The following is a 26111-nucleotide window of genomic DNA, read 5'->3' as shown; positions in this document are numbered from 1 at the left end:
ATTTTTTTTAAGAAATTCAATTAAAATAAAAACTAAAACAAAACAATTCGACAGTCGCGCCAACAACCCACAGCTCCCCCCACCCGGCGTCCGATCCGTCCTCCTCGCAATTTCTATTTCATCCTTCTTTCTCAAATACGGGAAAAGAAGAACGCAAATTTGGCCATATATTCTTGGAAAAAATTGAGTCATCGAATCTCTCAACCCCCACTATAATCGCTAACTCGCGCCACCATTAACTCAGTGAGTCGGCTCCTGTGCTCGTCGGCCTCGCAGTTTCATACCCATCACAAAAAAACCCAGCAAGGAGCAAAGTTTTCTCGTCAAAGAAAAACTCGAACATCAGGCTGATGAAGATGACGACGAGGAAGATGGTCCACATGGGTTCCAGCGGGGGCATATAGCGTCGGCGGGTTATCGATTGGAGAAACTCCATCCGCCACTCTCTGCCTGTTGTTCTTCGTCTATGAGGAAGAGGAAGAGAGGGAGGTGGAGTGGTACCAGATTTGGACGAGATTGGGGTTGGCGTGTCTCGCCGGAGAGGTTGTATGGCCTGCATATTTTGTATTTGAATCTTTCAGTTTTAGTTTTTAATTAATTAATTTTTTAAAAGATAAACCTTGTAGATTTATCAATAGAACAGATGTCGTGATTTCATTGATGGGGTATTCCAGCTGTCAATTGTCACTGGTGATGTTGGGAAACCGCATGCTTGTAAGTTAAAATATAATTTACCAAAGTTTTAGGTTGCAGTTCTCAAAAAAAAAAAAAAAATGTTTTAGGTTGCAAGAAATTCAATTCCCCTTTGTCCGTTAGCGGGAACGTGACATACGTGGAAGGCAAGGAAAGAAAGGCAATGAAGTTTCCTCGAATCTGAAGCGTGGACGAACGCCTTCGTTGAATGAAATTATTATATTTTCTTGTGGAAGACTTTGACCTAATCAAAGATACGGATTTTGATTCCATTTTTTCCGTCGAAATTTATGATTTGGAGGAATGAAAACAGCTGGCCTGGGTTTCACTGATATAGACGCAAATGAGGAGGGGGATTGCATCAGGCCTTGTTTTAAAAATCTTTACCGAACGCCGTCTAAGTTTTACTTAGGTGCTAGACGGTTAACTACCGTCTTGATTAATTTTTAAGCGTTTGAAAATTAAAAAAGAACGCTTAGATCCGTTTAGACGCCCGCCTAGACACCAGCTTAGATTGCGACTTTCACTTAGACAAAAAATAGATAACTTTCATGTTGTAATATTTCATAATCTACATGTCCTTCTATTTTTCAGTTTATATATCCCAATAAAGTTATATATTTTTTAAATATAAACAGATACTTATTTATACGATATACAATAAATTTACTTAAATTCACATAGTCCCCCACCTAAGCTCTATCTAGCCACCTAGGCTCTAGACCCTAACCCACCGCCCAGCTAACACATAGCGTCGTTTAGAACATTGGTGTTAAGTATCAAAGCTTTATGATTAATCAATTTAAATACCGAGTATGCAAGATGAGAAAAAACATGTACGGAAATTACTTTTGGAAAACAAGGGCAGAAGGTGACCAAGTGGCATTGGAAAACAAGGGGTTTTGTAGGTGGTGTTTATTCTCCTAATGTTCTGGAAGATGCACAAAATGTTCAAACATTCGTGTGGGGTGCTAGGAGAAAACAAGAGAAAATGATCATTGGATCGACTGCATATTACCCCACCCACCCACTCGGACAGTTCAGTGCATTCCCCCCACCCCCCCCCCCCCAAAAAAAAAAAATAAAATAAAAAAACCAAAAAAATGCATGGTCTTAGACCCAACAACTATATGGATTCCCTTATTTCTAGAAACTGATACTGAAAAATCAATAGCCAAATCTTTGATCAATCTGGGATTGACTGCATATTATTATTACCCACCCACCCACTCGGACAGTTCAGTGCATCCCGGCCCCCAAACAATAAAAAAAAACCAAAAAAATGCATGTTCTTAGACCAACAACTATATGGATTCCATGATTTCTAGAAACTGATACTGAAAAATCAAGAGAGTTTTAACGAAAAGTCTGCGTTACAGTTTACTTTAACGTAAAATCATATTTTTACACTAAAAAGTCAAATCTGGTACTATTCACTTTACTCTTTATTTTGTCCTTATCACTAAAATTCAAAGTTTTCAACCTCTTTTCATTAGTTTTCCTAAAAATCAATAGCCAAATCTTTGATCAATCTGGGTTCGATTTAAGGCGCTGGTGAATTATAAGATGGTAGTTAGGAAGAGGTTGAAATGCCTTTGTGAGTCTTCCCTGTTCCTGTAATGGTAGATTGACGTGACGAAACCACTAACTGGTTCCTTTTTATGGGAAAAAAAGAAGAAGAAACAATTGATCTATTTTTCAGGTTCAACTTCCATGCTACGTATCATTGAATGTTACGAACATTGGATTGTCTGAATTTTTGAGACCATAGTAACTCATTAAAGTACATAACTTATGGGCGTGCAATTTATTCTGATGACATATTGTTGACCCTAGAAACTACAAAGCCTACGTGGCGCGCAGGCCGAGTAATTAATGAGCTAACTACGTCCTTCGGTGAATGCGGGGCGTGCCAACTCGTCGGCCGAGCTCGGCCGAGGAGTAAATTTGTTGATGTTGCGTTGGGTCGCGCTACTGACTTCTGCGTCTTGCGATTGCAGCCAAGAAAGGAACACGTCTCGGCCTCTTGGGCTCTCGAACCTGAAGACAAGGTTACTATTCTTACGAAGTTCGATATCAAATTCGGCTTTCAATGTGCCGAATGTAATAACTGTAATACCTCACTTCGCCGAGAAGGCTGATGAGATGACCTCGACCAATAAGGATTTAGAAACCCTTTTCGACCGAGACTTAGATAGGTAATCAATCGTTCTCGCCGCAGTGCTGTTGATGCCAACGGAAGATACTGCGAGACCGACTGACTCTACGGTGACAGAGCTATCTATGCCGACTTAAGATATCACCGGTTGCTTCCACAGTGCTGTTGATGCCAACGGAAGATGTGTCAGCGAAAAAAGGAAAAGAAAAATCACAAGTTGTGAGAGTTTGCGCAGGGCAATTTTGTATTGATTTGCAGGGGGTCGCGCTACTGACTTCTGCGTCTTACGATTGCGGCCGAGAAAGGAACACGTCTCGGCCTCTTGGGCTCTCGAACCTGAAGACAAGGTTACTATTCTTACGAAGTTCGATATCAAATTCGGCTTTCAATGTGCCGAATGTAATAACTGTAACACCTCACTTCGCCGAGAAGGCTGATGAGATGACCTCGACCAATAAGGATTTAGAAACCCTTTTCGACCGAGACTTGGATAGGTAATCAATCGTTCTCGCCGCAGTGCTGTTGATGCCAACGGAAGATACTGCGAGACCGACTGACTCTACGGTGACAGAGCTATCTATGCCGACTTAAGATATCACCGGTTGCTTCCACAGTGCTGTTGATGCCAACGGAAGATGTGTCAGCGAAAAAAGGAAAAGAAAAATCACAAGTTGTGAGAGTTTGCGCAGGGCAATTTTGTATTGATTTGCAGGGGGTCTCTCGAATGATGCACTGCCTTTGTATTTATAGGCTGATGTACTTGCTTGGCATGACCTGATAATTTTGTAGAGTCCAAGTGCAACTCTATTTTGTGGAATTGACCTTGATCCCGTATCAAATATGACGCGCGTATCCTTCAGATAAACCCTGATCCCGTATCAAATACGCCGCACATATCCTTCAGATAAATAAAGCCTACCTAGGCTTTATCACATCTCACTAGAGATCTAACCCACCTAGGCTTCTTATTAAAAAACATGAGAAACCTTTAAACCCATATTGCCATCACCATGCAAAACCATCATCTCCATTGTAGCATGCCACGTGCACAAAACCAATCCCAAAAAACCATGCATTAGGATAGAATCTCCATATTGCACAATTCTTTTGCAAATTACACGTTTTGGCATGTTTGGATTTATCCCCTATCACTTCATTATCTTTAAATCCCATGCATGCATGTCCAGAAAAACAAACCAACCTGATTCAAAGCTCACGTCCCCATCACAACTCTACTTGCCTCCATCCCATTTATTTTGCATAAAAAACCGAGATAGCTTATTAAAAAAATAATTATTATGACTAAAAATCATAATATTATCTCTTAACAATAATATCTAAACTTTCTTATCCAACGGTTGAGAACCATGCTTACTCAACGGCCTCGATTGCTTAGGCCGATGTGTAAAATCGGGTCCAAACACATATTAGTAACAACTTTTTACTCACGTGTCAAACTGTAATTAACAGATAAATTAAAATGACGACTTAAAGAAGAAGAAGCCAATTTCTTCAAATATTGATCTAAGTCATATACTCACATGTCGGTGTGCAAGCCGTTGGGAAGATTGATGACTCACCGTGACCTCTTTGCTTAGAGGCATGTGATGTTAACCACCCCAGTCACTACGGCTCCCATTTAGTCACTGCCCTAATTGTATTATTTATAAATATTTTAATTATATTTTCCTTGTTCCTTTGAGATTAGGAGTTCCTAATTCTTCATGAATCATTTGGTTTTTAAATTACTTATATATAACGCAACTAATGACGTCCATGCTTCACAGTATAATGGTTAAGCGCCAGTCTCTTTTGCTGTGCTTAGTTGTGCAAGCCATTTCATATCAAATTTCAACTATCCGAACGTTTATTTTGTAAGTTTTGATTCATAGATTATTTATGCATAAATTCAGTTCAATCTGAAACTATTTACTCATTTAATTGTCATAATGAAATTTCAGTATTTCTTAGGATACACTACTACAATATTAGCTTTAGATGTCGGACGATGGTGGTGGTTATTAAGTCATTCTGACGGATAAAAGATATCCGACATATAATTTATTTAGTGTCGGATAAAAGTTAGTTTCTGTCAGATATATCCGACAAAAATTCTTGGTGGATTTAACCGCCATAAAATTATTATAACCCTCAGTATTTTTGAATTCTTTTCTTTTTAATATTTTTAACATATTATGGCGGTCTAAGTTAATGGTGGCGGTTATAACTGACATAAATTGACTATTTTATTATTTTAGTATTCTGGCGGTTATAACCGACAGAAATTGACTATTTTATTATTTTAAAGTCTTATATTGATTATAAATAAATAAACAAATGGCTTAAATATTTTTTTCACTCACGGTTCCGTTACCTAATCTCTTATTTTTATTTTTTTTTGCGATTTTTTATACATGTTGTCTCTGAGTATATACAAACATATTTGACGATTGGATCGCTAAAACTAGTTTCGTAGAATGCATATCTTATCAAATTAACAGATTTAACAAACACTTAAGAGTTAATGTCATACTTCCATTAAGTATAAAAAATTATCCACTAGTGTAAATATATTAAATTGAAGATTGAATTCATTCAATGCATTCTTATAGGATCAAGGAGGGTAGCTGTAAAAAATCATCAAAATCGGAGCTAAAATAACCGATAAATTGTGATTTTTCGTTTATAACCGTCGAAAACTTTTGTTATGTTACCTAATCTCTGAATGTTTGTTTTTCGGGATTTTTTAGGTATGCGATCTCGGATTGTGTACAAACAAGTTTGACAGTTAGATCATTGAAAAAAGTTTCGTAGAATGTGTATCGCGTCAAAACGGTAGATTAAATAAACACTTATGAGTTAATGTTATACTTCCATTAAGTATAAAATAAGATTTTGTGGATCGTTGAAAAAAGTTTCGTAGAATGCATATCGCGTCAAAACGGTAGATTAAGCAAACACTTAGAATTAATATTATACTTCCATTAAGTATAAAATAAGATTTTGTGGTATCCACTAGTGTAAATATTTTAAATTGAAGATCAAATTCGTTCATTGCATTATTATAGGGTCGAGGAGTGTAGCTGTAAAAAATCATCAAAATCGGAGCTAAAATAACCGATAAATTATGATTTTTCGTTTATAACCATCGAAAACTTTTGTTTTGTTACCTAATCTCTGAATGTTTGTTTTTTGTGATTTTTTACGTATGCGATCTCGGAGTGTGTACAAACAAGTTTGACAGTTAGATCATTGAAAAAAGTTTCGTAGAATGTGTATCGCATCAAAACGGTAGATTAAATAAACACTTAAGAGTTAATGTTATACTTCCATTAAGTATAAAATAAGATTTTGTGGATCATTGAAAAAAGTTTCGTAGAATGCATATCGCGTCAAAACAGTAGATTAAACAAACACTTAGAATTAATATTATACTTCCATTAAGTATAAAATAAGATTTTGTGATATCTACTAGTGTAAATATTTTAAATTGAATATCAAATTCATTCATTGCATTCTTATAGGATCGAGAAGTGTAGCTGTAAAAAATCATCAAAATCAGAGCTAAAATAACCGTTAAATTATGATTTTTCATTTATAACCGTCGAAAACTTTTGTTCTGTTACCTAACCTCTGAATGTTTATTTTTTGTGATTTTTTAGGTATGCGATCTCAAAGTGTGTACAAACAAGTTTGACTGTTAGATCATTGAAAAAAGTTTCGTAGAATGTGTATCGCGTCAAAACGGTAGATTAAATAAACACTTAAGAGTTAATGTTATATTTCCATTAAGTATAAAATAAGATTTTGTGGTATCCACTAGTATACATATTTTAAATTGAAGATCAAATTTATTCATTGCATTCTTATAGGGTTAAGGAGTGTAGCTGTAAAAAATCATTAAAATCGGAGCTAAAATAAACTGTTAAATTGTGATTTTTCGTTTATAACCGTCGAAAACTTTTGTTCCATTATGTAATCTTTGAATGTTTGTTTTTTACGATTTTTTACGTATGCAATCTCGGAGTGTGTACAAATAAGTTTGACAGTTGGATCATTGAAAAAAGTTTCGTAGAATGCATATCGTGTCAAAACGGTAGATTAAACAAACATTTAGAGTTAATATTATACTTCCATTAAGTATAAAATAAGATTTTGTGGTATCAACTAGTGTAAATATTTTAAATTGAAGATCGAATTCGTTCATTGCATTCTTATAGGGTCGAGGAGTGTAGCTGTAAAAAAATCATCAAAACAGGAGCTAAAATAAACTGTTAAATTATGATTTTTCATTTATAACCGTCGAAAACTTTTGTTCCGTTACGTAATCTCTGAATGTTTGTTTTTTACGATTTTTTACATATACAATCTCGGAGTGTGTACAAATAAGTTTGACGGTTGGATCGTTGAAAAAAGTTTCGTAGAAGACATATCACGTCAAAATTGTAGATTAAACAAACACTTAGAGTTAATATTATACTTCCATTAAGTATAAAATAAGAGTTTTTGGTATCCACTAGTGTAAATATTTTAAATTGAAGATCGAATTCGTTCATTGCATTCTTATTTATGTTTTTCAAGTATTGATTAGACAATATTTTATTGTGATGACATTTTCATTATACAATTATCTTTTTGTTTCTTTATTGCATATTTTACATAGGTTATTATCTTTTAAACCAAACAATTATTTATTTTCGACCAAATTTTTTTTTATTTATTTAATTTTTAAAAACGTATTCTACTTAAATACATATATATTTATTTATTTATTAAACCAAACAATTATTATTTTATTTTTTAAAATCGTAACAAAATTTTGGGAGGGAATTTTGGGGGTGAATTTTTCCGCCATTTTTTGTTCTGTTGGTTATAACCGACAGGAATGAAAATTTGCTGTCAGTTTATATTTTAAAAAAAAATTCTGTAAGTTTTAATCAACAATAATGAAAATTTTCTTATACCCACATCCGACCTCCACTCCTCTCCTTCATTTTTCTGAAACCTAACTCTAACTCTCGACACACACACACTCTTTCTCTCTAAGCTCCGAGAAGGAACCCCCACCATTCCTCTCAATTCTGACCAAATCAACCCTAAAAAATCTAAACCTCGAACCCTTGGGACATGGGGAATCAACCTGCTGTTGAGAATATCGCGTTTAAGAATGGGAAAAACAAGAACAAACTCCGGAAATCGAAAAACAAATAACCAAGATAAATAACACCAAGAATTTACGTGGTTCGGCAATATGTGCTTACGTCCACGAGACAACAACAACAATCTTTCACTATATCAATAATGAGTACAACCAATAATCTTGCCAAATCTCTAGAACTAGGACTTGACGAAAAACCTGAAAGAACAAGAACAAGAAATACACTATCTCTTTTCTTTTCTCTCGCACACACTTTACAATATTCTCTCACTCTAATCCCTTGAGTGGTATACAATTTATTGTTTTGCTCCCTCCTTAAAACTAGTACAATAGCCCCTTTATATAGACATAATAAAGGTCTTCTTCAATAAGGATTATTAATCCTAATTGGAATCTAGTTATGAATCCTATTCCAATTGAGAAACTAACTCCAATTGGGAAAACAACTCCGATTAGGAAAACAATTTAATCCTCTAAGACTATTAATTCCCAATAGACTTAGGACAACTAATCATGGGCTGGAAAAAACCCAACAATCTCCCCCTCCAGACCATGAGGAAGGTATACCATAATAGGATTGCTCTTCTTGACCAAACTCCCATTGATCGAACTTTTCATGACCAGACTCCCCCTGATCGAATTACCCATAACCAAGCTCCCCTTGATTGAACTACTCATTAACCAAGACCCTCCTGATTAGATTTCTCTTGACCAGGCTCCCCCTGATCGCAACACCCATCGTCATTGGCAAAGGCAATTATAGACTTCTTTGCCATAAAACCATCAATCATCTACATTAAAGAAGCTCTTCATCGTAAGTCACAACACTTGCAATATTGTTCCCATCCTTTTGTTCCTTTTTCCGTTTACGACAATGCTTCTTCATGTGACCCTTTTTCCCACAATAGTGGCAGTCGCCATTGAATCTCGTCTCACCAGAATTTTTGCCTCTTTTCTCACTGACAAAGAGTTGTCCAGCGCTTGCCCCTGAAGCTTTTCTCCTTGTTTCTTCATTAAACATGATATCCTTAACGGCATCCATAGACAGTACACCATTAGAAACCGAATTGCTTACAGTTACGACGAAGGTTTCCCAACTATCTGGCAAGGATCCTAGCAATAAAAGTGCTAGCAGTTCTTCTTCAATATTCAAACCCATAGTGACTACCTGATTGATCACGTTCTGAAAGTTGTTCAAGTGCTCGGTTACACTAACATCTTCCGCATACTTCATGTTGACAAGCTTTTTGATAAGGAATGCTTTCTTGGCAGCGGTCTTCTTCTCAAAGAGGGATTCTAACTTCTTCCAAAGAGCTTGCGCATCAGTTTCTTTAGACACATGGTGATAGATGCTCTCGTCCACCCATTGTCTAATCGTACCAATAGTTTTACGATTCATCTTGGTCCAATTGGCATCAGACATATTTTCTGGCTTGCTCTTAACACCTTCAATTGGCTCATGGCTATCTTTACAATAAAGCATGTCCTCCATTCTTGATTTCCACGTAACCCAGTTGGAGTGGGTGAGTTTCATCATAATTGAACCCTCCATTCTAAACGGATATCAGCCGAACCAGGCTCTGATACCACTTGTTGAGAATATCGCGTTTAAGAATGGGAAAAACAAGAACAAACTCCGGAAATCGAAAAACAAATAACCAAGATAAATAACACCAAGAATTTACATGGTTCGGCAATATGTGCTTACGTCCACGGGACAGCAACAACAATCTTTCACTATATCAATAATGAGTACAACCAATAATCTTGCCAAATCTCTAGAACTAAGACTTGACGAAAAACCTGAAATAACAAGAACAAGAAATACACTATCTCTTTTCTTTTCTCTCGCACACACTTTACAATATTCTCTCACTCTAATCCCTTGAGTGGTATACAATTTATTGTTTTGCTCCCTCCTTAAAACTAGTACAATAGCCCCTTTATATAGACATAATAAAGGTCTTCTTCAATAAGGATTATTAATCCTAATTGGAATCTAGTTATGAATCCTACTCCAATTGAGAAACTAACTCCAATTGGGAAAACAACTCCAATTGGGAAAACAATTTAATCCTCTAAGACTATTAATTCCCAATAGACTTAGGACAACTAATCATGGGCTGGAAAAAACCCAACACCTGCAGCATTGCATGTATCATCGATGCATCATCGTGTGCTCTGCCATTAATGCTGAGAGCTTCAGATCTCTTGAACTCCATCTCACGTATGAATTATTTTCCCCTCTTGGTTGTGTGGGTTCTAATCCATCTGTGATGAGTATTATGGCGAAAATCTATAGGGTTTAATCTCTGTTTTGAATATGTGCATGCATGTCATCACAGCCACGAATTCCGGCGAATGTCGTTTAAGTTCTAAGCTAGGTGGTGACTGTCTTCTTGGGAACCCACTCAAAGTCTTCGTTTCGCTTCAATGATCCGAGCTTTAAACTTTTAGCTGGATTTTTGTATGTATATATGTGTGTATGCATTTGTGTTTCTGGAGACTTGGGTCAAACTCAATTGGATCAAGTAAGGCCTTTGACTTTCTGTGTGTTTGTTCTGGTTTGTATTTTGTGAATTTTGAATTTGCATGTTTCATCAATTAAATTGTTGCTTTTTACACATGTATTTGCACCTTTTGGTAGAGAGATAATGAATTGGGTTTTGTTTCCTGTACTGTTTTCATAATTTATTTCCAAATTTGGTGTTAGTTATGCGAAATTTTGTAAAACTTGAGTGTTTGTTGGTCTGATTTGGGTTCATTTCATGTTGCTTTTGGATTTGTTTCAGGGCTTGGTGTTCCTAATGTTGTGGTGTGGATTCAGTATATTGAGCTTCGGTAACAATAAATAGCGAATTTAGGCAATTTTTATGGCTTTTTCGATGTATATGTTGTTGAATGGACGAGATCCTGGTATTTTCTTTGGCGGTGTGGTCTGGTTATTGCTTAGTTGTAGTTTCAACTTTGCTATTGAGAGTGATATAAAATGCTTGAAAAGTCTAAAACCATCACTTCAGGATCCTTTAGGCTACTTAAACTCATCATGGGATTTCAGCAATAAGACCGAAGGTTTCATCTATAACTTTCTGGGAATCGAGTGTTGGCACCCTCACGAAAGCAAAGTTTTAAATATCAAGCTTTCGGATTTGGGACTCAAAGGCCCGTTTCCTCGGAGTGTAGCAAATTGCATAAGCTTAACAGGATTAGATCTTTCGAGCAACAAGCTCAGTGGACCTTTTCCTGAAGATATCGGTAGAATTATTTCGTTCATTACAACTCTTGATCATTGTGTAGAATGAATACACTAGAGGTGTGATTTGTATGTGTGTTTTGGTTACTCCTCTTTAGTTCGAAAGAAGAGATTATTGCGCAGAAAGTGGTTGTTTATATTTTTTTTAATTATTAATATATTTTCTGTCGGTTTCATCCGACAAGAATGCTTTTATTTATTCTTATTGATAAATTCTCTATCGGTTATAGTCGACATAATTCCTGGTGATTTTGGATTTTCTGTCGGTTTTATCCGACATAAATTCTCTTATTTATTTATTATAAATATATATCTTGTAGGCTATATCCGACAGGATTTCTGTCGGTTTTAGAGTATTTTCTGTCGGAAAATTTATTTCATGACGCAGGCAATTCTGTCGTTTATTATATCCGCCACTGCATACATTTTCTGTCAAATTTTGCTTAAAATCCGATAGTAATATACGTTTTTTGTCGATTTTTGAACCGCCAGTTATAGATAATTTTGTAGTAGTGATATAGTGTTCTTCACTTTGAATTCAACTAGATGCCTTATATACTAGGGGTGGGCAAACGGGTATAGGAACTGCGAGTCGGGGCGGGTAATTAAGGTTCGGGGAGGGTATGGGCCGGTTCTTATTTTGTAAAAACAGAAACGGGGTAGGCCTTTGAAATTTTCGATTTGGGCTGGTTCCTAAAGTATAAGAACCACGGGTACCTGGACCCGCTCTTTTGTAGTTAGAATGTACGGATGAGATTGAAGAGATCATCTCTCCATTTAATCTGAATTGTTGGTTTTAGGTTTGCTCATCCTCAAAGCTATCGAATTCAACTATCACTCTCACTCTGTCGATCGAGTCTCTCTCGCCATCTTCAGTGCGTCGTCCTTTTCCCTCCACCACCCCGATAGTACTACGACCCATGTGACCACTATCTTCTCGATTTGTCACCTCTCTTTCACCTCTCTCTCACTGTCTCGATTTAACATCCCAGGGACCCAGACTTACAGAACCCAGCCGTCTCGAGTGCGTCGTCCCCTACCCTCATCGAGGAGGACGAGATTCAGATCCTGCAGGTTTACTCCAAGGAGATCAGCAAACGCATGCTCAACATTGTCAAGTCCAGGAACGCCGTTGCTTCTGTTGCTCAAAACGGCACCACGGAGTCTGAGATTGCGAGCTCTACGGTGGAATCTACCGCTGTTACCGCCAGTGAAGTTGCTAAGGCTAAAGAGTACTGATCTCTCCATGTATGTTAGGTCACTCTTAACTTCATATTAGGGTTTTTCATATCGAGATATGTTCGTATTTATCATGTATTTCTTTTGATACTTATATACTTAATGACCTGCTAAATATTTAAACTTTGTTAATTTCGCTATGCGCTTCAATTTTTTGTGGATTATATTATTTGGGTTTCTGTTGTGAGTATTGATCTATTGAGTCTTAATCTGCTTTGTTCAGAGATGTTTATGCTCAAGATTTTATAAAGAAGTTGGTGCATTTGGAATTGGAAATTTTTCGAAATCTTTCCTCTTGCATTATTTGGGTTTCCTATTGCATAATCTGCTGCACTAGTGAATCTGTGCAATATGTGCAAATACCAGTTTTTTTTTTTTAAAAAAAAAAAAAAACCAAGGACCTGTGGACCCGGCCTGTTTCAACCGGGCCGAGTAAGGTTTGATTCCTATATAAGAAAATGTAATCCCTGACTCGGCCCGGCCTGTCTCCTTTGCACCTAGGTCCGGTCCAATCCCTTCAAATTTGGGTCCGGCCCGGCCCATGCCAACCCCTATTATATACTTCTAATTTGGCAAATATTTTACAAGAATTATCTATGAGATGCAATATGAAAAATAAACATTTAGATCATTGAAGTTCAATATAAGATGAGACCACAACTAACCCTATTTTTTCAAAAAATGGAATATCCTCCGTTAAAGAATCTAATATTGACAATGTCGGGTGGGAAAATACATTGTCTATTCAGATTTTGAAAATCTATATTCCGATTACCCCTAATATTGACAATGTCGGGTGGGACAATACATTGTCTATTCAGATTTTGAAAATCTATATTCCGATTACCCACATTTCTTCGAAGCACGCCTCTATTAAAAATAAAATAAAATAAAATAAAAAACCACACATTTTCTCCATCTCTCTTTCTTTTTCTCTCCAAAGTAATGATGTATCACCAATAGAAAATGAGCAAGTTTATCAACGTTTAAGTAATAATCTAGTCATTAACTTTCATGTTATTTATTTTACAAAATTTAGTCTACAAATTTAGTCTTACTAGCATTACTCTTTTCTCAAACATCTCACTCTTCTATATTATTATTTTAGGTAAATGTCAATTTACTATTATCAAGTTTCGTGGTTTTCAACATTTAGTACATCAAGTTTTTTTGGTCCCAGAGTCATACCTAAAGTGTTAATTTTGGGACAATCTCATACATCCAATAGTCTGACTGTTAAATCTCCATTAACTGATGATGTAGAGCTTATGTGAACTTGGACGCCACGTGTCAATTTTTTTTTTCTTTTCTAGCATCTCCTACCCCTCACACCACGACCCCAGCCCCCCCCTAATCTGCAACCACTCTCTTTTCTCTTCGCCGTCATCGCCGTTTCCATTTCCAACTCCATTCCCCCGCTTCAAACCCCAAAATTCTTAAATCTTCCCCCAAATTTGTCGTGTCCCCAGATCAACCGCCAAAACTAAGTCGTTCGATTCGTGGAATACAGGAGGGCGGAGAAGCTCCGAGAGTACTTGAAATCGAGTGTGCGATCCGATGGGTGGGATTGGACCGAGAGGAACAACTCGGGAGAAAAAGTACCCGATGAATTTCGAGTTGATTTGGATTGAAGAATGAAGGCATCAGACATTTGTTGCCAAACTACCATTCCAGTCTTCCAAAATCCTCTCGCGCTTCGAGTTCTTGAGCAGAGGAGCGGCAAAGTACTCGGTCTTTTCACCGTTGATAACTGGACGGCTGCATCGGAGCAAGATTTGCAGAACGACCTTCATGGAAGGCCTACTAGCTGGAAGTGTCTCTGTGCAACTGAGGCCAAGTTTGAAAACCGAGCACATTTCGTCCAAGTAACAAGGTTCTTTGACGTCCTGGTCCAAAGCATCGGCGATAGCGTTTTCTTCTTGAACATGGCGCCACGCCCATTCAGCGAGGGCAGTGTGTTCATCGCCGTCGTTGGCTTCCCTGCCGGTTGTCAACTCCAGAAGGATGACCCCAAAACTATACACATCGATCTTTTCATTCACTCGCGTTGTGTGGGCGTATTCTGCATTTAGGGTAAGAAAAACCAGTTTACAGATTGCTAATGTGAAATGAAAGAAAATACACATGCTTCTTTAGGCACTAAGGGCTTGCTTGAGATTGCTTTTAGAAGGGCTAAATGTGCTTTTCTAACAACTCAAAGCACTTCTAACTGCTGTTGGCAAAAAAACTTAAAGTGCTTATGGGTCATAGAAGCATTTTGTTTTTTTGTCAATTGCTTTAGCGAAATTTATGAGCAGAAGAGAAAACCACTTCTTGCAAAAGTACTTATAAGAAGTGCTTTATAAAGAAGCGGTCTCAGACATGCCCGAACTTCAGCATCTATGGGGTATAAGGTTTACCTGGAGCCATGTAGCCAAATGAGCCAGCAACAGATGACATTGTAGCAAGTTCTCCTTGCTTGACCAACATCTTAGCCAGACCAAAGTCTGCTATTTTTGCATTGAAATCAGAGTCCAACAAAATGTTGCTTGATTTCACGTCACGATGCACCACCGGCGGCACGCAGTCGTGGTGCATATAGCTGAGGCCCTGAGCTGCCCCCACTGCAATCCGCAACCTCTTAGGCCAGTCGAGCGCGACATGTTGGACTGGCCCCGAGAGATTGGATGGCCCGTTTCTCCTGTGCAGCCATCGATCCAGGCTCCGATTATCTAAGTACTCGTAGACGAGAAGTTTTGAAGTGTTACTGGAAATGCAGCACATCAGCTTCACTATGTTGGCGTGTCGAATTGAGCTTAAGATCTTGACTTCTGCAAGAAACTCTTTCTCAAGCTTCTCTTCTAAATTCTTATTCTTCCAAATCTTCTTCACAGCAACAACATCACCATTGCGATTCACAGGAACGCGATAAACTTTTCCTGATCCACCACATCCAATCAGATTACGTTCAGTCAACCCCGATAGGATTTTCGGCACTGTGAAATTCAACTTCTGAAATGAGTTGAGCTTCCAGTTAGAATCACCATTTCTCTTCCAGTAACTTCTGACCACGATGACCGCGATGGAAAAAGCCAACAAGCACAACAGTATGCCTAAGGATAAAATCAGTGCAAGAGATTTCGACGAAAGTTTACTGGACTTTCGGGATTCAGAATTGCATATGGGGAGCTTTATTGCCGCTGAGCTTGGTGCACAGAGGCCTCGATTGTCCAAGAAGCTTCCTTCATACGCAGAGTTTTCAAATTCGATAGGGATCTCCCCGGTGAGGTGATTGGAAGAGAGATTGAATTGGTTGAGCTTCAGACGCCCGAGTTGATCTGGAATTTCGCCAGAAAGTTGATTTGCTGAAAGGTCTAATCCAGTAAGTCCCGGCAGAAGACCAAGCTTCTCAGGAATTGTTCCAGACAGCTGATTTCGACTGAAATTAAGACTAGCGAGTGACTCCCACGACACAATATCCGATGGAAGGGAGCCGGTGAGCTGATTCTGATCAAGAGAAAGAGTCATTAAGCTAGAAAGCACGGTTAATTCCCGAGGAACAGCACCGCTAAAGAGGTTATTACCGGCGTCAAAAACCTTCAAACTTGTCCAGGAAGACACCCCGGTTGGAATGTTGCCCGAAAATCTGTTGTCTCGCATTTCCAAGCGTGAAAGATCTGATGACATCTTCTCAGGAAGCTTGCCAGTAAGCGAGTTGTTGCTCACCAGCACAATAGTCAAGTTTGGTGCCGTCCACATACCGTTAGGAATGTTTCCAGACAACATATTATCTTGAACCTTGACATTCTTCAAACTGCTGCAATTTCCAAGAGAGCTTGGCAATTCTCCACTCAGATGATTTCCATAAGCTATAACTTCTTCTAGCTTACCCCAATAGCACAAATCGTCTGGCAGTTTTCCCGTTAGCCTATTGACGCAAACTTCAAAAGCTTCGAGCTTCGAGTACTTCCCAAACTCTGGAGCCAATGTTCCTGAAAAATTGTTGTTGAACATTCTGAATTTTTTGAGGTTTGGCAGGCGGCCAATGCTCTTCGGAATTTCACCCGAAAAATCATTGAGAAACAAAGCCAACTCTGTTAATTTGGTAAGATTGCCGTACTCTTCTGGTATTGTCCCCATTAAAGTGTTCTCAGAGATATCAAGAATGCTCAAGTTCCATGACTCAATCACTTGAGGAACCTCCCCGGAAAGCATGTTCTTGTAGAGATAGACGATACTCAAATTCTTCACCGTAAACAAACCGTTCGGGATCCTCCCACTCAAACTGTTTATTGCCAAATCAATTACTTCCAATGCTTCCATCTCCCCAAGTGTCTCAGGAAGCTCTCCAATCAAGTTCGATTGGCGTATCCATAAATTCTTGAGCTTTTTCAACTTGGTGAAATTGGAAGGCAAGGTCCAAGGCACAAGTTTTATGTTGAAAGACATGTTTAGGTCTTTGAGATTGGACAAGTTACCTATTTCTGGTGGGACAGAGCCATTGAACTGGTTCATCCACAGCTGAAGATTCTCGAGCTCTTGCAACTGCCCTATCGCGGGAGGAATGTCGGAGAAATTGTTTCCGGCAAGGATAAGCTGCTTAAGCCGAGGCAGGCTGTCGATGTCATCAGGAATTGGGCCTACAAAGTAGTTTTGTGAAAGGTCTAAGTATTCTAGCTTGGGACACTTGTAGAGAGATTTTGGGAACTCTCCGGGGAGGTAGTTGTAGTTGAGATCGATGAGTGTGAGGTTTGTGAGATCACAGATGAAGGGTGGAACTGGCAGGGTTATGTTCAAGTTGACGAGAGACAATCCAGTGACGGAGTTGTTTGTGCAGGAAATTTCGGGCCAGGAGCAGTAGTAGGAAGAAGAGTTTGAGTTTGATGGGATCCAGTGGCTGAGAAATGGTGGAGACTGTAAGTAGGACTTGAGTTTCAGAAGGACTGCTTGTTCTTGTTCTTGGAGGGATTGGGAGTTGGCATGGCGGAGGAGGGGGAGGAGGAGGAGGAGAAGGAGGAGGAGGTGGAGGTGGGTTTGGAGAGGAGATGTTCGGGTGTGTTTAGCCATTTGGAGGGAGTGGGATTTCAAAAGTTCGTTGGTTCCCGCGGTTGTGTTGAGGACAAGTTAGCTAGAGCTCAGAGGATGTGATCCTTTTTATGAGATATGAAATTGAATCTAAATAGACGTTAGAAATTGTGGGATTTTCCAGAATCATTGCAGGGTCACAAATGGTTTAGAGTTTTAGTGGGGGACTTGGAAAATTTATGGTCAATGGAGAAAGTGTCAAAAACTCACCAATTCTTGTGGGGTTGTGCCTATCTCCAACCGATGGTTGGCCAAATGGCTCGTTTTAGTCCTCTGACCCTTCAAGATTCTCCAATATATTAATATTTTAATGAACAATACATGATCATATTTGCATGTCTCCAACCGAGGGCCAGAGGGCCAGATGACTTGTTTTAGCCCTTTCACAAAAAAACCGTCTCCAACCGAGGGCCAAAGGGCCATAGGGCCAAACATAATTTATTATTTAAAAACTACAACTTAAATGTTGTTTCATATTGTTTAATGTTGTTTCATGTTACTTAATTTAATTTAATGTTGTATAATGGCTTAGGAAGTAATAGAAAAAAAAATAGAATTTAAAAAAAATATGAAACAAATTTTGTGAAATAGAAGTTATAGAAAAAAAATGGAATTTAAAAAAAAATATGAAATAAATTTTGTGAAATATAAGTTATAGGAAAAAATGAAGGAAATTATTGAAAAAATATTGAAGGAAAATATTGAAAAATTGAAACAAATATTATAGATGAAGGAAATATTGGAAAATATATTGAAGGTAATATTGAAGGAAATATTGAGAAATATATTGAAGAGGGAAATATTGCAAATGAAGTGAAGAATTGAAAGAACTTCACCATATTTATAGAAGAAAAGAAATGTTTAAATTTAAAAAAAAAAAAACCAACGGCTAGCTGATTAGCTAGCTGTTATATTAAAAAAAAATTCAAACTATTAGTATCGGTTATAACCGACACTAATAGTAAATAAAAAAAAATTGCCTATGAATACCTATTACTGTCGTTTATAACTGACAGAAATAGGAAAACTATATAAAAAAAAAATAGCCAGTCCTCCAGCCCTCTCCGATTCCGTGAGCCCCTCCCAGATTCCCTAGCCCTCTGGCCTAGCCCTCGGTTGGAGACGGTTTTAGGGCTATTTTCGACCTTCTGGCCCTCTGGCCCTCTGAACCCTTCGGTTGGAGATGACCTAACGCCCAGTGGGGGAACATGCTCCCTCTCATCCCCTTTTTTTTTTCATTACAAATTATTCAATTAATCATTCCTATTTTTTTAGTTTTGCAGATTATTCAATTAATCATATTAAAATATTGAAAATCCTCTTTTAGTTTTAAATGCCCATCCGTCTTGTATATTTTTCTCACGCATTAATGTCTAAATCTTGTTGAGTTGCATGTATTTGGTTAATTAGTACAAATGAGCATTAGACAATAGAGTAATAAATTAGGCTTTTTGTAAACAATTTTGTTCAACATTTGTAAAAGAACTAGCTTTATTTGTCCAAAAAAGAAGCTCAAAAATTTCAAGGTGCCCCCTCTTAGTTCAATTTCTAGCTTCGTCCCTGTACACTTGCTTACTTCCGTTGCTTTTTCTCGATATATGCATATTGCTGTCTGACACGTAAGTTAATAGTATTTTAAGCCCCTAATGATAATATTTGATAAAAATAACTTATTAAAACCACAAAAATAGAAATTTATACTTGCATATCAAACTGTAATTTGTCCATGAAGAGGTGTGACTTCTTACATATAAAGGAACTGAGTATTTTCGTTTTCGTTTTCAAATTAGGTTTTAGTTTTACAGTCAAGGGATATGAGATGAAGATCAGAAGCCCTACCAGTTGACTTTAATATATGTGATAGTTATTACACAAAAGGCGCGTTTACTAATCCGTAATCAGATTGAAGGAAATTGAATTGAGGGAGAATTTGATTAAGCTGAAATCAAAACTAGATTTTTATTAAAGTTGTTTATTAAAGTATCTGGAATCGGAATAAAATTGGTGTCAATTCCATAAAACTTGTTTACTTATTCAGTTAAATCGGAATTAAAAATAGTATCATTACCAAACTACCCCTCATTCTAAATAATTATTTTTCATATAAAGTTATTGGAATTGATTTATATATCATATCATATTAATTCATAAAATAATTGAAGAAGCTCTTCTTAAGGTAATATTTATGTAAATAAAAATAAAAAAACCAGCACCTCATCCCCTTCCTCCCGATGTCCCAGCATCGTCATCTCCTCCCTTTCTTCAATCCTATCTTTCCCCAACCCCCACAACCTTCCCACGACGTCCCATATTCACAGGTCCTCCCATATTCCCAGCATCTATATCCTCTTCTTCCCTAGCCCCCACAACCATCCCACCACCTCTTGAATTCGCAGATTCACATGCATCTTCATATGTCTCTCGTTCTTAAATTCTGCAAGCAACGAGGAGAACTGTGGTTCGGGTGTGGCCGGAGCCAACGCTCCACCTAGGAAAATTGGTGAGACTGGAGAAGAGAGTGATATGGGTACCTCTGTGGGATTTGGTGATGAAGTTTGTAAGGTTGTTTTGAAATTAAGAAAATAAATTAGGGTAATTTTGAAACAAAACTTTGATTCCTTGAGGACTCCCCTTCAAGGAATCCAAATACCAAGTATTATTAGGTCATCTCTAACCGAAGGGTCCAGAGGGCCAGAGGGCCGAAAATAGCCCTAAAACCATCTCCAACCGAGGGCTAGGCTAGAGGGCTCTGGAATCTGGGAGGGCCCCACGGGATCAGAGAGGGCTGGAGGGCTGGCTGGCTATTTTTTTTTTATAGTTTTGTTATTCCTGTCGGTTATAACCGACAGGAATACATACTATTATTTAATATACTAAATAATGGTGTATTCCTGTCGATTATAATCGACATGATTGTTTAAAAAAAAATTCAAATGAAACGGCTACTAGCCGTTCCATTTGATTTAATTTTTTTTTTACATTATTATTATTTTTTTTTTTTTACAAAATTTTTCATATAACTTATATTTTTTCCTATAACTTCTATTTCACAAAATTTGTTTCATATTTTTTTTAAATTCCATTTTTTTCCTATAACTTCTATTTCACAAAATTTGTTTCATATTTTTTTTAAATTCCATTTTTTTCCTATAACTTCTATTTCACAAAATTTGTTTCATATTTTTTTTTCCTATAACTTCTATTTCACAAAATTTATTTCATATATTTTTTTTTAAATTCCATTTTTTTCCTATAACTTCTATTTCACAAAATTTGTTTCATATTTTTTTTTAAATTCTATTTTTTTCCTATAACTTCCTAAGCCATTATACAACATTAAATTAAATTAAGTAACATGCAACAACATTAAACAATATGAAACAACATTAAATAAAATTAACCAACATTAAAATTATACAACATGAAACTTAAACAACATTTTAGTTGTAGTTTTTAAATAATAAATTATGTTTGGCCCTATGGCCCTTTGGCCCTCGATTGGAGACGGTTTTTTGTGATAGGGCTAAAACGAGCCCTCTGGCCCTCGGTTGGAGATGGAGGCAAATATGACACTGTACTGTTCATTAAAATATTAATATCTTGGAGAATCTTGGAGGGCTAGAGGGCTAAAACGAGCCCTCTGGCCAGCCCTCAGTTAGAGATGGCCTTAGAGAATCCGATTCCAGGTAACACCGAAGCTTGATTCCAGAAATGAGCTGGATCCCACCCCATCCCCGCTCCCCCTCCCCCTTCTCCTGAATTTTCGAGGTGACGGGAAACCACGTCACCATAGACAGTTGGTGTACCCATCTAATCGGAGGATGCCACGTGCCCTACTAAAGAATCCATCTGATTTATTTTTTTTATGGAAAATCAATTAAAATAAAAACTAAAACAAAATAATTCGACAGTCGCGCCAACAACCCACAGCTCCCCCCACCCGGCGTCCGATCCGTCCTCCTCGCAATTTCTATTTCATCCTTCTTTCTCAAAGACGGGAAAAGAAGAACGCAATTTTGGCCACATATTCTTGGAAAAAATTGAGTCATCGATTCTCTCAACCCCCACTATAATCACTAACTCGCGCCACCATTAACTCAGTGAGTCGGCTCCTGTGCTCGTCCGCCTCGCAGTTTCATACCCATCACAAAAAACCAAGCAAGGAGCAAATTTTTCTCGTCAAAGAAAAACTCGAACATCAAGCCGATGAAGATGACGACGAGGAAGATGGTCCACATGGGTTCCAGCGGGGGCATATAGCGTCGGCGGTTATCGATTGGAGAAACTTCATCTGCCACTCTCTGCCTGTTGTTGTTCGTCTATGAGGAAGAGGAAGAGAGGGAGGTGGAGTGGTACCAGATTTGGACGAGATTGGGGTTGGCGTGTCTCGCCGGAGAGGGGTTGTATGGCCTGCATATTTTGTATTTGAATCTTTCAGTTTTAGTTTTTAGATGTCGTGATTTCATTGAAGGGGTATTCCAGCAGTCAATTGTCACTGGTGACGTTGGCTCCGCAGTCGAGATGTTTAAATTTTAGGAAAACTAATTAAAAGAGTTTGAAAACTTTAAGTTTTAACGATAAAGATAAAATAAAATGTAAAATGAATAGTAATATGATTGATTTTTTTAATGTAAAAATATGATTTTTCGTTAAAGTGAACAATACCAGAAACTTTTCGTTAAAGTTTCCTTAAATTTTTGGGTTTAGTTTTGGGAACTTTAATGAAAAGCTCCCGATACCGTTTACTTTAACGAAACTATTCATTTTATCTTTTATTTTGTTCTTATAGTTAAAACTCAAAGTTTTTAAAAATTTTTTATTAGTTTTCTTTTTAGTTTTTGTTTAATTAATTTTCTTTAAAACTAAATCAGATGGATTTTTTAAGGTGAAACGTGGCATTCTCCGATTGAATGAGTACACCTACTGTTCCCGTCATTTCAAAAGTGGACAGAAAGAACAGAAACCACATGCTTGTAAGTAAAAAAATTTGAGCAAAGTTAAAATATAATTTGTCCGTTAGCCGAACGTGAGGTACGTGAAAGGCAAGGAAAAGAAAGGCTATGAAGTTTCCTCGTAACCGAGGTGTGGACGAATGTTGAACGAAGACTTCTAGAAATGAAATAATTATGTTTCTTGTGGAAGACTTTGACCTAATCAAAGATAAGGATTTGGCTCCCATTTTTTTCCATCGGAAATTTATGATTTGAAGGAATGAAAACAGCACGCCTGGGTTCACTGTTATAGACGGCAAATGAGGAGAGGGAGTGCATCAGGCCTTGTATTAAAAATCTCCACGCAACGCCGCCTAGGGTTCTACTTAAGTGCTAGGCAGTTAACTACCACCTCGACTAATTCTTAGATATTTGAAAATTAAAAATAACGTTTAGATCTGCTTAAGCGTCCTCCTAGACCGCATAGGTGCCTGCCTAGCTCACTCAGACTTGCTTAGACACCAGCCTAAGTTGCGACTTTCACTTAGACCAAAAATAAATTGCTCTCATATTGAATTTTAATTGTTTAAGGAATTGTAAAGACTTGTTGAATACTTAGATGAACACACATTATATACTTGTTTCCAATGTTTTAATTATGTTATAATATTTTATAATCATCATGTTCTTCTATTTTTCAGTTTATGTATCCCAATGAAGTTATGTATTTTTTAAGTGTAAATAGACACGTATTTATACAATATACAATAAATTTACTTAAATCCGCCTAAACTCCACTTAGCTACCTAGGCTCTAGGCCCTAACCCACCGCTCGACTAACACCTAGCATCATTTAGAACCTTGACGTTAGGTAATCAATAGTCGATGCTCTATTATTCATGTCAAATCTCTATGATTAATCAATTGAAACACCGAGTATGCAAGAGGAGAAAAAACATGTACGGAAGGAAAACAAGGGGTTTTGTAGGTGGTGTTTGTTCTCCTAATACACTCACTTTTCTTTCTTCTGGAAGATGCACACAAAATTCAAACATTCATGTGGTGTGATAGGAGAAAACAAGAGAAGGTGTAATTGGATCGACTGCATATTACTCCATGCTTTAGAAAAATGATCAGAAAGTGACCAAATTAATGTAAACAGAATCTCTGATATTATACCGCCCCCCCCCCCCCCCCCCCAATGCATGGTTTTAGACCAACTATATGGATACCCCCTTATTTCTAGAAACTAGTGCTGAAAAATCAATAGCCAAATCTTTGACCAATCTGGGTTCGATTTCAGGCGTTGGTGAATCACAAGATGATAGTCAAGAAGATGCTGAAATGCCTCTGTGAGTCTTCCCACCCCGATAATGGTAGACTGACGTGGCGAAGCCACTAACTGATTCATTTTTATGGGAAAAAAGAAGAAGAAACAATTGATCTATTTTTCGGGTTCAACTTCCATGCTACGTATTATTAAATGCTACGAACATTGGATTGTCTGAATTTTTTATACCATAGTAACTCATTAAAAGTACATAACTTATGGGCGTGCAATTTATTATAACAACTTATTACTCACGTGTCAAATTGTAATTAACTGATATTATACAGAATGGTCTCTGAGATTTGCATGATCAATAGAAATGGTCTCTGAGATTTCAAATCAATAGAAATGGTCATTGAGATTGTCCATCATCCATGATTTTGGTCATTCCGTTAAAAACTCTGTTAAGTGTCCCAGAGCTCTTGGCCGGAAGTTTGGGCAATTTTCAAAGTTTCGTAACTCAATCGTTTCTGAACCAAATTCGACCCATAATATATCAAAATGAAGATAGGAAAGTGTAGAACAAGATTATACCTATTTGGAAGCCCAATGATTGCCGGAGATGGCCGGAAAATAGTCTGAAAGGTGACTAGTCTGCCGAAAAACTGGAAAACTTGCCAGAAACTGGGTAAACTTTAAACGTTCATAACTTCTTCAATACTCAACGAAATCGAGTGATTCAAAAACGAAAATCATACTTCTAGATGAGAGAAAGAGAATGGTATATTTTTTTTTACTGCTAACTTGCTGTGGTTTGGCCGAAAAACTGCTTGAAAGTGCCTAACTCGAAAATGGTTAGCCACTTTCGAGCAGTTGTCTGATTAAACTACAACGAGTTAGCCTTCGAAAAAGGTACCATTCTCTTCGTCTCATCAAGAAGTATTATTTTCATTTTTGAATCACTCAATTTTGGTTGAGTATTAAAAAAGTTATGAACGTTTAAAGTTTACCCAGTTTCCAGAGAGTTTTCCAGTTTTCCCTCGGACCAGTCACCTTTCAGGGTATTTTCCCGCCATCTCTGGCAACCATTGGGCTTCCAAATAGGTATAATATTATTCTACACTTTCCTATCTTCCTTTTGATATATTATGGGTCGAATTTGGTTAAGAATCGATTGAGTTATGAAGCTTTGAAAATTGCCCAAACTTCCGGCCAAGAACTCCGGGACACTTAACGAAGTTTTTAACGAAATGACCAAAATCATGGATGGTGGACAATCTCAGGCACCATTTCTATTGATTTGAAATCTCATGGATCATTTCTATTAATCATATAAATCTCGGAGACCATTTTGTATAATAACCCTTAAAATGCCGACTTAGAAGAAGAAGCCAAGTATTTTCTTCAAATATTGATCTAAGTCATATACTCACATGTTGGTGTGCAAGCCGTTGGGAAGATTGATGACTCACCGTGACCTCTTTGCTTAGAGGAATGTGATGTTAACCACCACAGTCACTACCGCTCCCATTTAGTCACTGCCCTAGTCGTATTATTTATAAATATTTTAATTATATTTTCCTTGTTCCTTTGAGATTAGGGAGTTCCTAATTCTTCATGGATCATTTGGTTTTTAAATTACTTATGTATAACGCAACTAATGATGTCCATGCTTCCCATTATAATGGTTAAGCGCCAGTCTCTTTTGCTGAGCTTAGTTGTGCAAGTCATTTCATATCGAATTTCAATGATTCGAACGTTTATTTTGGAAGTCTTGATAGATCGTTTATGCAAAAATTTAATTCAATCCGAAATAATTTGCTCATTTAATTTTCACAATGAAATTTGAGCATTTCTTAGAATAAAGTGTTCCTTACTTTGAATTCAACTAGATGCCTTATATACTTCAATTTTGGAAATATTTTACAAGAATTGTCCATGAGATGCAATATGTTCGGATTATTGAAGTTCAATATGGGGTGAACCCACAACTAACCCTATTTTTTTCAAAAAAAAAAAAAAAGGAATATCCTCCATTAAAGAATCTGATATTGACAATATCGGGTGGGAAAATACATTGCTTTTTCAGATTTTGAAAATTTGAACCACCGATTAGATTACCCACATTTCTTCGAAGCATAACCTATTTAAAAAATAAAAAAAAACCTCATGTTTTCTCTCTCTCTCTCTCTCTCTCACACATTTCCTTCCAAAGTAATGATATGTCACCAATAGAAAATAAGCACATTTATAAACGTTTAAGTAATTACTCACTTATCAACTTTCATGTCATTTAATTTATAAAATGTAATCTACAAATTTAGTTTTTCTAGCTTTACTCTTCT

The 26111-nt window shown here is 37.2% G+C and overlaps 2 protein-coding genes and 1 long non-coding RNA gene across 3 annotated transcripts in view; 1 reads left to right on the top strand and 2 right to left on the bottom strand.

The window, feature by feature from the left end:
- The window catches only part of LOC126596387 (receptor-like protein kinase 5), a 51866-nt gene extending 34379 nt beyond the window's left edge, over positions 1-17487 (bottom strand). Inside the window, exon 1 of the mRNA XM_050262990.1 lies at positions 16510-17487. Within this exon, the coding sequence (XP_050118947.1) occupies positions 16510-16995 (486 nt within the window). The 5' untranslated portion in view covers positions 16996-17487. The remainder of the gene's footprint in view (positions 1-16509) is intronic.
- Positions 53-22127, top strand: LOC126596633 (uncharacterized). Its single transcript, XR_007614005.1, has 2 exons — positions 53-543; positions 21964-22127. It is a non-coding gene; the product is annotated as an uncharacterized LOC126596633 (long non-coding RNA).
- Positions 13487-14752, bottom strand: LOC126596592 (MDIS1-interacting receptor like kinase 1-like). The gene has a single exon (XM_050263226.1). The coding sequence runs from the start codon at positions 14625-14627 to the stop codon at positions 14145-14147; it is 483 nt and encodes a 160-aa protein (XP_050119183.1). The 5' UTR covers positions 14628-14752; the 3' UTR covers positions 13487-14144.
- Positions 22128-26111: the final 3984 nt, after the last annotated feature.

This window comes from Malus sylvestris, chromosome 2 (assembly GCF_916048215.2).
Source record: "Malus sylvestris chromosome 2, drMalSylv7.2, whole genome shotgun sequence".
Classification (NCBI taxonomy): Eukaryota; Viridiplantae; Streptophyta; class Magnoliopsida; order Rosales; family Rosaceae; genus Malus; species Malus sylvestris.
The sequence above is the reverse complement of the archived record's forward strand: the minus strand, read 5'-3'. Positions and strand labels throughout refer to the sequence as shown.